Source organism: Vitis vinifera, chromosome 18 (assembly GCF_030704535.1).
Source record: "Vitis vinifera cultivar Pinot Noir 40024 chromosome 18, ASM3070453v1".
NCBI classification, from domain to species: domain Eukaryota; kingdom Viridiplantae; phylum Streptophyta; class Magnoliopsida; order Vitales; family Vitaceae; genus Vitis; species Vitis vinifera.
In genome coordinates this window covers 36,183,815-36,200,095 of record NC_081822.1, presented here as the reverse complement: position 1 = coordinate 36,200,095, position 16,281 = coordinate 36,183,815, and the positions used below count along the sequence as shown (strand labels likewise).

General features: G+C 30.7%; 2 protein-coding genes across 5 annotated transcripts; both read left to right on the top strand.

The window, feature by feature from the left end:
* Positions 1-436: 436 nt before the first annotated feature.
* LOC100243054 (protein NRT1/ PTR FAMILY 4.4) lies at positions 437-4,135 on the top strand. Its single transcript, XM_002265314.5, has 5 exons — positions 437-756; positions 1,314-1,531; positions 1,816-2,256; positions 2,738-2,871; positions 3,020-4,135. The coding sequence occupies exons 1-5, from the start codon at positions 618-620 to the stop codon at positions 3,915-3,917; spliced, it is 1,830 nt and encodes a 609-aa protein (XP_002265350.3). The 5' UTR covers positions 437-617; the 3' UTR covers positions 3,918-4,135.
* Positions 4,136-9,962: 5,827 nt separating this feature from the next.
* On the top strand, positions 9,963-11,931 carry LOC100265345 (F-box/LRR-repeat protein At3g48880-like). Of its 4 annotated transcripts, none has more exons than XM_010667196.3 (3): positions 9,963-10,097; positions 10,631-10,995; positions 11,158-11,931. In XM_010667196.3, the coding sequence occupies exons 2-3, from the start codon at positions 10,637-10,639 to the stop codon at positions 11,669-11,671; spliced, it is 873 nt and encodes a 290-aa protein (XP_010665498.1). In that variant the 5' UTR covers positions 9,963-10,097; positions 10,631-10,636; the 3' UTR covers positions 11,672-11,931. The 4 variants fall into 4 exon arrangements, with proteins under 4 accessions (XP_010665498.1, XP_019072311.1, XP_059590658.1 ...); XM_019216766.2 differs by having other exon boundaries at positions 9,969-10,097; positions 10,631-10,980; XM_059734675.1 differs by having other exon boundaries at positions 9,970-10,097; positions 10,637-10,980.
* The last annotated feature ends 4,350 nt before the right edge of the window (positions 11,932-16,281 follow it).

The following is a 16,281-nucleotide window of genomic DNA, read 5'->3' as shown; positions in this document are numbered from 1 at the left end:
GTACAGCTCTTTTGCATATGGATGATGCTAAGTGCATGTGTGTGGGGTGTCTGACATCCCACGTCATCCGAGAAAAAGCTTTTGATGCGATAAATGTGTACACTTCTTATAAATGTGTTTTGAAGTCAAATCCATTGGATTTTTGGCGGTCAATATTTATACGATTTGAGATATAAAATGGGATACGTGACTTTAACGAGTTTATTTGTTTAACCCCACAAATTTATAAGATACAACGAGGACTTCGGCTAAAGTGGGACGTTACAGGGTGGCACTGAGTTTGTTGATTTGAGCTTTTATGGGCCATGGCACTATGGATGAGTCAACTCAGCTATGAGGGGAACCATTTGGGAAAAGATCGCTGAAAAGACGGGAGGAGGAAATGCAAGATGACATTATAAATAGGAGGCAAACCCACTTGTGAGTTTGTCACAGAATCACCAAAGAAGCCTTTGGGAGAAGAGGGGCTTTTGGTTTCTTTCTCAATATCTATATAGTTTTAGCGTGTTATTGAAGTTTGTCAAGAGAGTACTCTTGTGTTGTGTCCCAAATAAAGCGAACAGTAGGGTTTAGATAAACTAGAAAAAGAGGGAAGAAACACTAGTAGGGAAGAAGATATGGATGGCATGGAGAAGACGAGAAGGAAGCTCAAAGGAGAGTCCATGACCATGTCTGTGAAGACTTCTGTTGATTGGAGAGGCAGACCGTGCAAGGCTAACAAGCATGGTGGAATGACCGCTGCTATTTTTGTTCTTGGTCTCTCTCTCTCTCTCTCTCTTATACTTATCTCTCTCCCTCTTTGTTATATACTTGTATATTTGTGTTCACTATTTTTCATATACATCTCAAACCCAAGAGTCTGTCATAAAGAGCTAGTGCAACACGCCTCAAATGGCCGGCCTGCAATGGTTATAGAAGGACTACCCTTAGACCTACTTTAAAGTCTTATGTGTTTTGAGACTTTGGTTTCATATCAACGGGCTAGTGTTGAATTGAGACCATGGTTACCCACAGAAAGAGAAAGCACCTAGTTTTTGGTTGGCAGTTTAGCTCTATAAAATTTGCTTTAACCAACTCTTGCAGTTCATTTCATTGGTAGCTAGCACTATTCTATGCTTTTATTAGTGAAGTGGGTATTATAGTATGAACTCAATGATGGGAGCAATGGAGGTGAATTTCGAAATTTTGCTGTGATCTTGATAAAGTGTTTGTAGTGGGTAGTGCTCATTCAGTTATTTTTTTTTTAAATAATATATATACTTGTTTTGAGAATATATATATATTGATTGATTAATGTTTGGTGGGTGATTCAGGTCTTCAGGCATTTGAGATGATGGCTATTGCTGCAGTTGGGAACAATCTCATAACATATGTGTTCAATGATATGCACTTCCCTTTGTCAAAGTCAGCAAACATAGTCACAAACTTTATAGGGACTGTGTTTCTCCTCTCCCTCCTTGGTGGGTTCCTCTCAGATTCTTATCTAGGGAGCTTTTGGACCATGTTGATCTTTGGGTTTGTGGAGCTCTCTGTAAGTCTTTCTACGTCTGACATGACTTCCTTTTTCTCACTATACATCTGCTTAATCATTCATATATCTCAACCCACTATCTGCAACTTGCATTTCCTAGATTCTTGTCTCTTGAGGCAAAATGATTTTTTTTTTTTTTTTTTAAAAAAAAAAACCTCAATTCACCAAATATTAAATTCTTCTCAAGCTTGTACTTATGTTAATATTGTCATCCCACTCCCTAGATTCTATATAAAGTCCATAGAATTTCTCACTAATCAACTGGTTTTGGACTGAATTTCTAGGGTTTTATACTGTTGTCAGTCCAAGCTCATCTCCCCCAGCTGAGGCCAGCCCACTGCACCATGGTCTTGGATGAAGACAATTGCTCAGAGGCCAAGGGCTACAAGGCTTTGATATTCTTTCTGGCACTCTACTTGGTGGCTTTAGGAAGTGGGTGCCTGAAACCCAACATAATCTCTCATGGGGCGGACCAGTTCAGAAAGGAGGACTCCAAGCAGTCCAAGAAGCTCTCCTCTTACTTCAATGCCGCCTACTTCGCCTTCTGTATGGGGGAGCTTGTTGCACTCACAGTTCTTGTCTGGGTCCAAACGCATTCTGGGATGGATGTCGGTTTCGGAGTCTCAGCTGCAGCCATGGCTATGGGCTTGATCAGCTTGATTTCCGGTACCCTTGTTTATATGAACAAACCCCCCCGTGGAAGTATCTTCACTCCAATTGCTCAAGTAATTTATCTCTAACTTAATTTCTTTGCTTTTAGCTTTTTCTTCTGGGCTATATACTAAACATTTCATTATGCTAAGTAGGTTTTTTTTCTTGGAATATTTTCTTAGATCATTCTGACTGGTATATTAGAGGCTAATTAATTTTTCTTAGAGGTTAAGAGTTTTATGTGTTGGTTCATTCTGGGACAATCAAAAGTGGTATTGATTTTTTAAAGGATTGGACTTTATGATTTAGCTGATCATGGAATGATTTGATCTGTTTTTCTTTTGCTGAATAAAGAACATATTGGTGAAAGTATTCTAGTAAAAGCTCCTTTTGAGTATATAAGATTAGTGATATGCTTAATGGTTCAAGGTGGTCCATAAAGCTAGTTTTTTATGTATATCTCTTATCAGAATGGAGCAATTGTATATGGTAGTCAGCATTTGTAATGATTCTAATTCTCCTTTTTTCATCCCCTTTTTCACCATCCCTTTTCAGGTTTTTGTAGCTGCAATCACAAAGAGAAAGCAAATCTGTCCTTCAAATTCAGGGATGCTCCATGGAAGCCAGTTGCCAGAACAAGCTTTGGCCTCATCTAATGTCAGAAATCTTCTCCATACTGAAAAGTTCAGGTGGGATACAGATCTGAAGGCATGCCTATACTGAATCAATCATGGGATCTTGAAAGTTTAGCTACGAATAAATGTGAAGTTATGAAATTGTTCTTATATGTTACCATTGAGGCCTTTATTTCTCATCATCATCTTAATAAAACTATAGGTTTCTTGACAAGGCCTGCATCAAAGTTCAAGATGGAACGCAGACGAGTGAGAGCCCGTGGAGACTATGCACTGTCACACAGGTTGAGCAAGTGAAGATAATCATCTCGGTTGTTCCTATATTCGCCTGCACCATCATCTTCAATACCATCTTAGCTCAGCTCCAAACGTTCTCGGTCCAACAAGGAAGTGCCATGAACACCAGACTCATAAAAGGCTTCCAAATCCCTCCAGCTTCACTTCAATCCATCCCTTACCTCATGCTTATCTTTCTAGTCCCACTGTATGAAACTGTCTTCGTCCCAATTGCCCGAAAAATCACAGGAAGGGACTCTGGAATCTCACCTCTCCAAAGGATTGGCATTGGACTCTTTGTTGCAACTCTGTCCATGGTTTCAGCTGCACTGGTAGAGAAAAAGAGAAGAACTTCTGCTTTGGATTCAAACAGAATCCTCTCCATCTTCTGGATTGCCCCTCAGTTTCTTATCTTTGGCCTCTCTGAGATGTTCACAGCAGTAGGGCTAATAGAGTTCTTCTACAAACAGTCTGTGGAAGGGATGCAGTCATTTCTAACTGCCATGACATACTGCTCGTACTCGTTCGGTTTCTTTTTGAGCTCCCTCCTTGTTTCTCTAGTCAATAGAATCACCTCCAGCCATTCCTCAAGTCGGGGTTGGCTCGGGGATAACGATCTCAACAAAGACCGGTTAGACCTTTTCTACTGGTTGCTAGCTGCTCTAAGTCTCATCAACTTCTTCAACTATCTCTTTTGGTCTAGATGGTATTCTTATAACCCATCTCTATCACCCACTTCCCAACATGGTTCCTATGCAGAAGACCTAGAAAATCACAGCCTCAACTCCTCAAAGCAGATTGCAGCTGACAATAACATACCTTGAATGATATATAATCACATGACTTATGTATTAGAAAGGCATTACTTAGTGCAGCTGCTAGGTTTAGAACTTTAGTGTATTTTTTTTTTTTTTTGTCCTTTCCCTTTTCTTTTGTTTTCAAATAATTGACTGTTTAATTAAGATGGAGCTTCTAAATTGTAAGGGTGTATATTGAACTTGATTCCAAGGATCTATAAGAAAGTTAGGTATAATTTCAACAACAACAAGATTCAATGCACGCTCTCCTAAATAGTCATTCTGAATAAGATCATGGGCAAGGAGGGCCTCATCTCATTTCTTTTCTTTATTGGTTTGAAAAGCAAGCAGTGGAAGTGGTGGGGTTGTGCTTTGTGCTTTAGTTAGTTAAAAGAAGAGTCTTTATAAAGCAAATCTAATCTACGGTGATGTGATTCATGAACATGGAATCTACTGGGAATGAAAAACATGTGGAAAGGTTAAATTAAAGAATTGGAAATTTCACTATCCTTAGGGATCCTATATGCATAAATAGCTAGGAAATTGTTCCCCTATACTTGTTCTTTTTCTTCTTCTGACTCACTTTTTTATCTTGGCAAAGAGACATGTCCCATACATGTTTTGGTGATAGAGAACGGTCCTGTTCATGCGAATGCATATCTCCATTTGTATCCGCCCACGGCGATTGCGTGTGGGAGAGTAATTTTCATCATAATTTCCATCTATATGCTTGTTAATTAAGGACTCTCAATATGGTCCCCATACGCAACATTCTTTGCCAACACATGTGGCCCTATGCTTTACCAGAGCCACTAAGTCAAAAACTAGATCATGGCCCTTTACATTATGCCACATACAATAATGGCTTAAACCACACACACTATCTAATTAACCATTAGTGCTTTCTCCAAGAATGGTTTTAATTGATCAAAGGCATAGGAACTATACCAACATTGAATAGGATGATTATCTATGGATTTCTAGCCTTATGCAATTTTCAAATTAAACCGGAAAAATTCTTAGTTGCACAAAAGAAATAAAGTTCGTTTTGTTGGGTCCATGACTATAGTTATCTCATCCAGATATCATTCATCATTCCAAGCTTGCTGCGGGGATTATACAGTCATGTTCATCACAACCATCCTCATCTTGAAGCTTTTAACCATCTTAGCTAAATTTTTTAGCTATCATTTCTCTGAGAACAACATTGTTGCATACTAGTTTGACATTGATACTACCTATTAATGCTATGATTTTTCTCATTTGAAAACTAATTGATTATCAATAAAATCAGGCTAAGAGGTTGTTTGTTTTAATTAGTTTTTTTTTTTTTTTGAAAACAATTTTCCTTTAAACTTTATATTGTTTGTTTTTCTATTTTTTTTATAACTTATTATATATTTTTGGTTTAATAGAAAAAATCAAAATATTTAACTTAAATAAAAAAATGTATCATATTTGTTTTTCTTTACTTTTTAATACTGAATAGAAATAAAATATTACAAAAACAAATAACATAATATTTAATATTATTAAACACTATTTAATTTAAAATTCTGTTTAGAATTAAGTGAAAAAACCAAACCCCACTTTTTTTTTTTTCCTTCTTTTGTAACTGCCTCGTGGTTTTACAACATACACCCGTCTCTGTTTCGGTGCTATTACCATCCCAAGGCTTATGACAAAGACTAACCATCCAATTCGGTCATTTCTTGAGCCATTATATCCGCCTATTAAATTAACGAAATAATTATATATGCCTTTGGTGACACCCAAAAGATCCTATATTGTGCATATATAAGGCATCCCTAGTACTAGTTTAGTTAACATAGTGAGAAACCACAGCACTACATTCTGCTAGCTCTCACTGACTATTCTACAAAGCCCATGCTTGTCAAATGTACAAGGAAGACACGAGGGCGCTAGGAGAGGATAGTAATGGAGAGAAGAACACACAGGGTATGTCCCCCACTTATTGAAAAGAAAAAAAGGTAACCATGTCTAAGATGCATCACAATTTCCTCATATTTAACTTTATCATTGATGGTTGGTTGTTAAACAAAAGAATTAAATAAGAGTCCTTCACTAATAAAATGCCTAAGTTGGTGGCTCTTTCTTTGATTTTGACACTAACATTTGTCACATTACTTATATACACAAGGTAGGTCAGTGAACAACAGAACTGTATAGAAGGGAAGATTGTCTTTGGAATCAAATTTACACTAGCTAGATCAGCATACAAACAACTGAAGAGAACAAGTGAACAAGATATATATATAGGATGAATCACACACTGAAAAAGAAAAAGGTGGGCAAACAGAAGGAACCCCATCTTTGAACTCTTGAAACACATTGGAACCAACAAGTTGGGTGATAAAAACACCAACGGGACTTCAAAAAAAAAAAAAAAAACACACATAGTGTAGTTATCTCTAGTAAAACAATTGATTGATCATCAAGCACAATTGAATATGTGAAGAACTCATCTAAAAAACATTCCTATGGTTAATTATTTCAAAGAAAAGTATCACAAATATTAGTAGTAATTTGCTTCTATGTATGTGTAACTATCAAAATAAAAAATAATGAAACTATACAAATAGAATCATGAGTCCATAATCAAATGTAGTACTATAGATGAATTTCAGGATATGTTTCTTAATTTCAAAGTGGATGGACATGGTTGTATATATAGATATTCATATTAGCGTAGAAATTGATATTATAGAGTGGGTTAGATCTCAATAAAGAAATATATTGGAACTGCCTACATGTGAATGAGATCATGAGGTACGATGCAGTGGATATTGTTTGTTTTTAATCCAATGAACTTTACATTTTTAAAACCCGAATGTACGTACTAACAATCTTCTTTTGTAGGTAATGTGGGATGCCACATTCAAATGTACGTACTAACAATCTTCTTTTGTAGGTAATGTGGGATGCCACATTCAAATGTACGTACTAACAATCTTCTTTTGTAGGTAATGTGGGATGCCACATTCACTCTCCCATGTAGACTCGTATACCCATTAGAGTCAATAAGTGGTCAAACTCGATCTATACATTTTTTATCCACAGTTGACTTCAATACTATGTGGTGTGACCCATGTAAATATTATTTGCTTTAGATGAATAGGCCGTTGCAACTTTAAAATGCATTGTAGTTCTCCCTATTAAGCAATATCATTGTATAAAATGCATGTGACGTGGAACAACCTTTTTTTTCTTGAAATGATTCTTTGAATGGTCCTGTGAGATATTTAGGCTAAAGACTTGAGCATTAGTTTGGACTAGGAGGAGGCCCAAAATCGAAACTGAAATGGGTTCATACAGGGCTTTGGATAATAAGGACGGCCCAGACCAAGGCCCACATAACATCAAACCCATGGGTATGGACGCTTAAGACAGTTGCCTGTTGCCAATGTAAGGAAATGAGGTATAACTTTTTGTGAAGTAAAAATATTTATACACCAAGTATATTTTGGAGAAATAATCGAGGCATTTTTTGAGGAGTTTTTCTCTACCCATTTTCTTTGAATTTTTCAGCTTTTATATTTCGATGTATGAGACCAATACAATATTTACTTGAGTAGGTGTTCGAGAAATAAAAAGAAAAAAGTATTAGGGAAAAAAATACAAAAGAAAATAAAATATAATTAAAATTAATTAAAAATATATATATTTTAAAATTATTTAATATTTATATAATAAAGGAAAGTAAATAAAATGAGTTTGAAGAAGTATATAAAAATAATATATTGGCTTTGAAATTACTTTTTATTTTTCTTTCTTTTCTAAGAGGGAATTTGTTTTTTCAGCTTTTTACTTAAAGCAATTTGCTTTCAGATTTTAAGTTGTTTGTTTTTTTTTATTTTTTTATAATTTATTATAAATTTTTTGTTGAATGGAAAAAACCATAATATTTGACTTTTTCTAAATAGAAAAAAATACTATATTGGTTTTTTTTTTTACTTTTTAATATTTAATAAAAATAAAATATTTTAAAAAAACAATCTAATATTTAACACTGTTAAATATTAAAGTTTTATTTATAATTAAGTAAAAAAAAAAAAAACAAACAAATACCATCTTACAATTTTCCTCTTTATTTTCTTTTATGTATATTTTCTCTCAAATTTTTTGAGAACCAAGTATAATCTCAGTGTTATATTTCATATTTGATTAGGAGATCATATTGGAAGTCATTGTTTGAAAACTTTGAGGAGGGCAATTCATAATGTCATCATTGACTCTACTCTCCTTAACTTTAATATGACATTTAGTGACGAAACATGTAGTTTCAAGGATTTTAACATGAGTTCTATTGACAAATAAATTTTACTCCCTTTGATTCAGATTTAGAGTAAATACAATTAATCATTATACATTAGTTTGAAATTTGGTTCAATATTTTTTTCTTTTTAAGTTAAAAGGGATGATTGAAAATACATGAATGAGAAAAATTGATGAAATATTTGACAAAAGTTTAAATTAATAATAATGATATATATGATTACCTCAAAACTTAGAAGAGTTTAATATCATTATTGTTATTACTTTACAGAAATTGTAGGAGTTACAAAAGAATATTTAAATTTTTGGATGGTTAAAATTTATTTTGGTGGGCTGATTTTGAAACGAGAGTACTTCTTATACTTGTTTTGAAGATTTTGTTTTACAACTATTTTTTAAAATAATTTTTTATTTTTGAGAATAAAAAATAAAAAAATAAAAACTATACATTTGACAGCAAGAAAATAGAAAAAGGTTTTTTATTTTTCAAACATAAATAAGTGTTATAACACTATTTTTTTTTTAGTAATATTTAGTTGTTATCACTTATTTTTTTTAGTGTTGTTATAAAAAAAATAATTATACAGAAATGAACAATGATTAAGAATAGAATAATGCTACATATAAAAATTATTTTTAAAATATAATTATTTTTACTTATTTTTTAAAAATATTTTAAAAATAATTATATAAATATGAAAAATAATTAAAAATAAAATATTACATATAAAAATTATTTTTAAAACCTATAAAACAATGTTGAACAAAACATGAGACAGTAATTTTGTTATCAAAAACCATTGTTTGGAATTGTCCAGAAGCTTCCTTTTACTTTTTCCATTTCTTTTTCTTTCAAAATTTCCCTATTTTCTTGCTTTACTATGCAGCCAATCCCAAAAGAGAGCTCAGCCATAATGAGAGGTGCTCCTTTCAGCCAATCCCAAAAGAAAGGTTGGCCATCAGGAGAGTTGTTCCTTTCAACCAATCACAGAAGAGAGCTTAAACCATAAGGAGACGTCTTCCTTTCAAAGTACTCCATGGGAGCGCATGGTGGCTGTTCCAGCAAATGTCACTTTTCCTCCTTAAACTAACCAATTACTTATACACCAAGGAATCGTCTCCCTTTTCTGAACTTAAAATAAGTCAATAAGACAACAAAGCATTAAACTCACTCTTTCAGTACAGTATATCATTAAAAGATTTTTCAATTAACTTAAAACTTAAGTTATCAGATAGGGAGTGTACTATGCAAATCAAATTTATTTAATACTTCAATCTACTTATTTACATGTATATATTTCCCATACGTGGGAATTGAGGTGAGAAAATTACTAAAAACTAAAAATGTGAGAAGATAAATATTTTTAAATTGTTTATTTTCAAATTAACTTTTAATATATTAATGGAGTATTTCATAAAATTTAATATTTATTATTTAATAATTTAAATTGATTTTAAATTAAATTATCAACTTAAAACTTATTATTTATTTTAAATATTAATTAAGATTATTTGATAAAATTGATTTTATCTATTTTTTCATAATATATTAAAATAAAGACAAAGGTAATGTTGTATCACCCAATATATTTATAAATTAAATTGTAATAGATTAAAATAAATAATAACTCATATATAATATGTAAAAACTCTAATTTATCATATGTTTTTAAAAACATTTTCAATTTTTTTTAAATTTGAGAAAAAAACTTTTCACTTTTAATTTTTTTTTAAATATATATATATATATATAAGTAACTTCTTACTTTTTATTTTGTTTTATTTACTGTCTTCTCTCTTTAGTATTTAGTTAGGTTAGCGAAGACAAGTCTCACTGAGTTAATCGTCTTTGCCCTTTCTGTGGTCTCCCTACAACCCTTGCTGCTTCAGTTTCTCATAGAACAGCTTCAGGTAAATCCATTATTATTCTACATTTCTGCTTTCTCGTCAATATTCATCGATTTTTTCTGAGCTTTTTTCTGGCTGCTTCAGTTTCTCACAAATTAGCTTCAGTTAAATCCATTATTTTGCATTTCTTCTTTCTCTTCATTCATCAAATTTTCCTGCATTTTTCTCTGTCTTCTTTCTTTGTTTTCTTTCTTTTTGGTTTTCAGATTCATTATAGACCAATTCCTTTAGAATCTCAGTTGAAACTGGATGATATTCAGACAAAATCCAGTTATCTTATGGTCATTACTTTAAGGTTCTTTAATTCCTATGTATAGCTTTATTCCTTGACCACTTTTCTCTGTAATATATACATAAAGGCTATTTTAGGGTTGTGAAACATTTGAGGGAAGGAAAAAAAAAGAAAAAAATATGAGAGGAAAATTTTCTTCGGTTATCTATGGATCTTCAACAATCACTAGGTGGGCACTTTTGGAATGCTGGAATCGATAGTAAGTGTAGGAAAATTTGAAAATAATATGAATTTTAATGTGTAGTCTCAGATGGAGGGACAAAAATGGGAGGAGTTAAACATGGATATTTTGGTGAATGTGCTCCGAAGAGTGGGAATGGAGTCGTTGTTGTTGGATGTTCCCTTTGTATGCAAGTCTTGGTATAAAGCGAGCCGCAAACCTCAGTGCTGGGAACATCTTATTTTTCCTAAATTCATCACACCTGATGATATAGGGGAGGAAGACAGCCCGGACAGGGGCTTTGCAGAGAGGTTAGCGATGACATATCAAGAAAACTTGTCTGTCACTGCATCCGTGAAGCTCATACTTAACCGTAGCTGTGGACATGCCACAATCATCAAACTCCCCAATTACTGCACCGAGGAGGCACTGGAGTATGTTGCAAACCAGTCAGGCATCTCTGCTTTTACATTATTATATTGAAAGCATCATCATTTTGACTTTAAGTTACAGTTCTACAGAGCAGTACTTACTAATCTTAAAATTTTCCAAACTTCCAATGGTGTAGAATTCTAGAAGTGGCTTCATTCGAAGTGAATTGTGACTTGCAGGTGTCCCAGATTAAAGGTGTTGGATGTGGGTGATTTTAATATGTCTATCGAAGCTATTATTCCACAATTTATAAGCAAGTGGAAAAGTTTGGAAATGATGAGACTTGGGAAATTTCACATGAAGGAAGTACTACCAGAGATCGGTCTTCACTGCAACAACTTCATTTGGCTATCAGCTCCAGAAACCTACATTGGGAAAGATGAAGCATCGGCCATCGTCACTTCACTGCCACAACTTAAGTACTTGGATCTACATGGGGCATCCTTTGAGAAGGAAACTCTATTGATGATATTGCAGGGCTGCAAACAGCTTGTGCATTTAGACATCAGGGACTGCTGGGGTTTTCATGGTGTTGATGCTGAGATATTGAAACTTGCTTCACATATTCCTACATTCATGTGGGAAGGGTCGATCAGAATACCTGAGATAGAATCCAGTTATGTGCATGACCTCAAGCTTGATCATGAGCTATTCTGCGATCAAATTAATCACAGGACTGCGTTTATGATTTAAATTTCGGATTTGATGATTCATTTGAGGGTTTGTGAATTCAGTTGAGATTCAGATGGGCTTGTTAATAAGCTAAAGCACTATGAAAAGCTCCCTTGTGTGCCTCTTTATGTAATGTAAGACGAATTAATAGTGACTCCGAAGAGTTAATTCTGTTCCAGCTAGACTGCAAAATATGCTAATATTGTTTGAGTTTTATGTAATGTCTGTTTATAAATAATGCTTTCAACTACAGCAAATAATTATATTTGACTTTTGGCTTCTATTGGTAATTTTCTTCCACTTTTTTTACATGGCGTCTAGATCAATCATGCATGAGCAATCTTTCATGGTGCTTATATTATGGTCAATGTGTATAAAGATAATGTGGTATGACTCTGATTGTGCGCATGAAATCTCATAATCTTATGATCGGAATTTTGATATCAATTTTTGAATCAGATTTGGTCATTTCACTTGAATGTAGTGGAAATGGGTCAAACATTTTATGGCATTCGGGATCATACTCCAAAAGCCAATTTTAAAAGCTAACTCATCCTTGATTTTAGAGGAACATTATTTTATTGCAACATGAAGATTATATCAAACAAGGATTATGTATTAAAAATACCTGATCATTTGAAGTGGTTTGAGAAGGTTAGATCTCAATTTTCTTATGTGATAATGACATTATCCTATCCATCTGTCGGATTGTTTGATTACAGCTAAATCTATCATCTTATTTTGAGTGTCATCTCATACATGTTTTTTCTTCACATATTAATTAGATCTATTTCTTGATTTGATCTTGATTCATACAATAGATCATTAGATCTAAGATATCAATAACAAATAAGATGAATACATATTTATTTCAAGTTAACATTATTTAGTGGGTTAATCTCAACAAAGAATGATAATGCCTATGTATGAATGAGATAATGGGATACGACGCAATGGATATTTACTTTAAATCCAATAAATAGTACATTTTTAAATCCGTTTATACATACCAACAAGCTTTTTTCATGGGTGACGTGAGATGTCATATTCATTCTCCCTTATAAACTTGTCGTCCTCATCATTACCATAGAGTTAATGAGTGCTCAAACACTACATTTTTTTTAAAATAATGATGGACTTTAATACTACATGTGATGACCAATGTAGATGAATAGGTCTTTACAAATTTAAAATGCATTATACTTCTCCCTATCAAGCCATTTATATTATCATTGTATACAATGCATTGTGCTCAAGGCTTTAAAATGTGTGGTACTTCTCCCAACTTGATCTTATGTGGACCAAACATTTTTCTTGAAATGATTATTTGAATAGTCTTATTCTCTTCATGAGATGCTTGGGTTTAAGAATTGGAGAAGGCCCAAAGCCAAACTAAAGTTTTCCCATTTTTGGTATTGTATTTTTATGTCAATTACTTATATGATTGATGGTAGTTAGATATTAAAAAATATTAAAACAAAAATTATTTAATAATATTAATTATTTATTAATTATCACATTCAGTGATCACTTAATTGATACAAATGTGATAAAAAAATGTGGAAAGAATTATATTAATCTTAAAGTTAATTGCATTTTGATATCTGTCAACTACTTTTTTGCTTGAATCATTCATCCTTAATTATATTTCATTCTTTTTCATATTGTCCCAAACTTAGGAAAAAGTTGATCGAGAAAAAAATCGTAACCTCTTCGATCACTTCCTTTTTGGAGGATGATGACACTATATTAAGGTTATGTTTGGTTTGGAAATTTGAGGGAAAACACCAAAAAAAAAAAAAATGGAAGGAAAAATGTAAGAAAAAGTGAAAGAAAATAAAAATTAGATTTAAAGTCAATAAATTATTTTTATATATTTCTTCAAACTCATTTCACTTACTTTCCTCTATTATATAAAGATTAAATAATTTTAAAATATATAAATTTCTAACTAATTTTTATTATATTCGATTTTATTTTCTATTTTCCATGGTAAAATCAAATATGAAAAAACATTTTTTTTTAACAGTTTTTTTTTTTCTTTCCTTAGCAATTTTCAGAAACAAACATAACCTAAGAGATCATATATGAAGAGAATTGTCTGAAAATTTTGTATACATTGTTCCATGGTTGAAGCAAACTAATTCATAATGTCACCACTAACTATACTTTGCATAACTCTAAAATGGGGTCAAAATACATTTAGTTTCACTTTAATAGGGTTTTAGCATGAGTTCTACCAACAGGTAAATTTTACTCACCTTCCTAAAATTTGGAGTAAATACATTTAATAATCATACATTAATTTGAAATTTCATCATATATTTCCTTTATTTTGAATTAAAAAGGGAGATACCTTAAAATAACAAAAAAAAATAAAAAAATACAAAGCATTTAATAGAAATTCAAACTAATGATGATTAGATATATTCAACACAAAACTGATAAGGAGTGAAATTAATTATTTCTACCAATTAATTCATTATCTTCGTCATAATCAAAATATCATTATCATTGTTACCTTATAATAGTAGTAAGAATTACAAAACAATATTTATTAATTTTTGAGCTAATTTTAATAAGGGAGTAGTTCTCAAACTTGTCTGGAAGGTTTTGTTTGATAACTATTTTTTTAAATAATTTTTTATTCACCTAAATAAAAAAAATAGAAAAATATGTTTGATAACTAAAAATTAAGAAATGATTTTTTGTTCTTAAAACAAAAAGAAAAAATATATGTTTTTAGAAAATATTTTTTAATTATTTAAAGTTATTTTTTTACTTATTTTCTAAAAAATTGTTTTTAAATACAACAATATTCCACGAAACATGAGGTTTTTTTTTTTTAAATAAAGAACTGTTCATCTACCACGGTTGTTTTTGAAATGTTGGGAAGCTTCCCTTTTTTTCCCCCTCATCCTTTTACTTTTTCCTTTTCTTTTTCTTTCCAAATTTCCCCATCTTCTTTCTTCTCTTCAGCCAATCCTAGACGAGGGCTGAAGCCATAAGGAGAGAGGTGTTCCTTTCAGCCAATTGCAGAAGAGAGCTTAAGACATAAGGAGGTCTTCCTTTAAAAAGTACTCCATGGGAGCACATGGTGGCTGTCCCAGCAAATGTCGGTTGTCCTCCTTAACTTCACCGCTTACTTGTACACTAAGTAATGGTCACCCTTTTCTAAAATTAATAAATCAATAGTTTTAAAAATTTATCTTATACTTTTAAAAATAATTTTTAAAAATTTTTGAATTTGAGAAAAAAAAAAATTCATTTTCTTAGAGCATGTTTAACGGAGTTTTTAAAAATTATTTTCTATTTTTAAAAACATAAAATGATTTTTAAAAATTCAAAACACTGTTTTGGTTATTATTCTTTGTTTCCAATTTTTAAAAACAAATTAAAATAAAAAATAAATAAAAATTGTTTTCATAAGTTTTTAAAGATAATAGAAATACACCATATTCTAATATTTCTTTTTTATATATAATTATTATTATTTTTATTTTTTTCGTTAAACAAATTAACTCTAAATTAAATAAGATTTAATGTATTGGATTTGTTAACAATTCTACTAATTTTTAAAAATAATTTAAAATTTAAATAATAACCCCGTTAATGCGAAAAAAAATTATGAACTAAAATTGGTTTAAAACAACTCTATTGTTTCTTTTTTATATAAAATCATTAGTTTTCGATTTTTTTTTTCACTAGGTAAATAAACTCCTAATTAAATAAAAGTTAATGTGTTGGATTCATTAACAACTCCAATAATTTTTAAGAATAATTTAAAACTCAAATAATAAATTTATTAATACCATAAATTTATGGATAAAAATTGGTTTATAATGATTCTATTATTTTTTTCTTGCATATAATTAAAATTTTATAAATTTTTCCATTAAAAAACTGAACTTCAAATCAAGTGACGCTTTTTATTGAATTTATTAATGAGTTTAATAATTTTTAAAAATAATTTAAAACTAAAAAATAAGTCTAATCATTGAAAAAAAAAATAAGAGAAAAAAACTGATATACCATGAGTCATGACTTTATTATTATTTATACACACAACTATTTAAAAAAAAAAATCACTAAGTAAATAGAATATAAATTGAGTAAAACATAATTAATGCTTTAACTTTTTTAATAATTCTTTTCATTTTTTATGAATAATTTGCAATAGAAAACCAATCCAATTAATTATAAATTAAATCAAAACATTCTAAAATATTATGTTTAAAATTGAGTACTAAATGTGTACATATATAATAAAAAATTTGACTCATTTATATATTAAAAAGGTAAAATTTTATTCGTTATTCATTTTTAACCAAAAAAAAAATGCAAAGATATTAATATGTTTCTAACATATCATAAAATAGTATATTTTCTACTAAAAATATAATTTATGATTTTATTATAATATTATTATTTATGTTTTACTAAAAACTATTTATTTTTTAATTAATTTGTAATTACAAAATTATTTTTATTTTCAATAAGACTTCAATTTTTAAAAACATGCATAAGAAATTATGGTCAAACAATAAATTAAAAATAATAATTAAATTAATTATTTGATTTTTATTAAAAATAAATATTAAAATTATTTTTATTTTATAGTAATTTTTGTT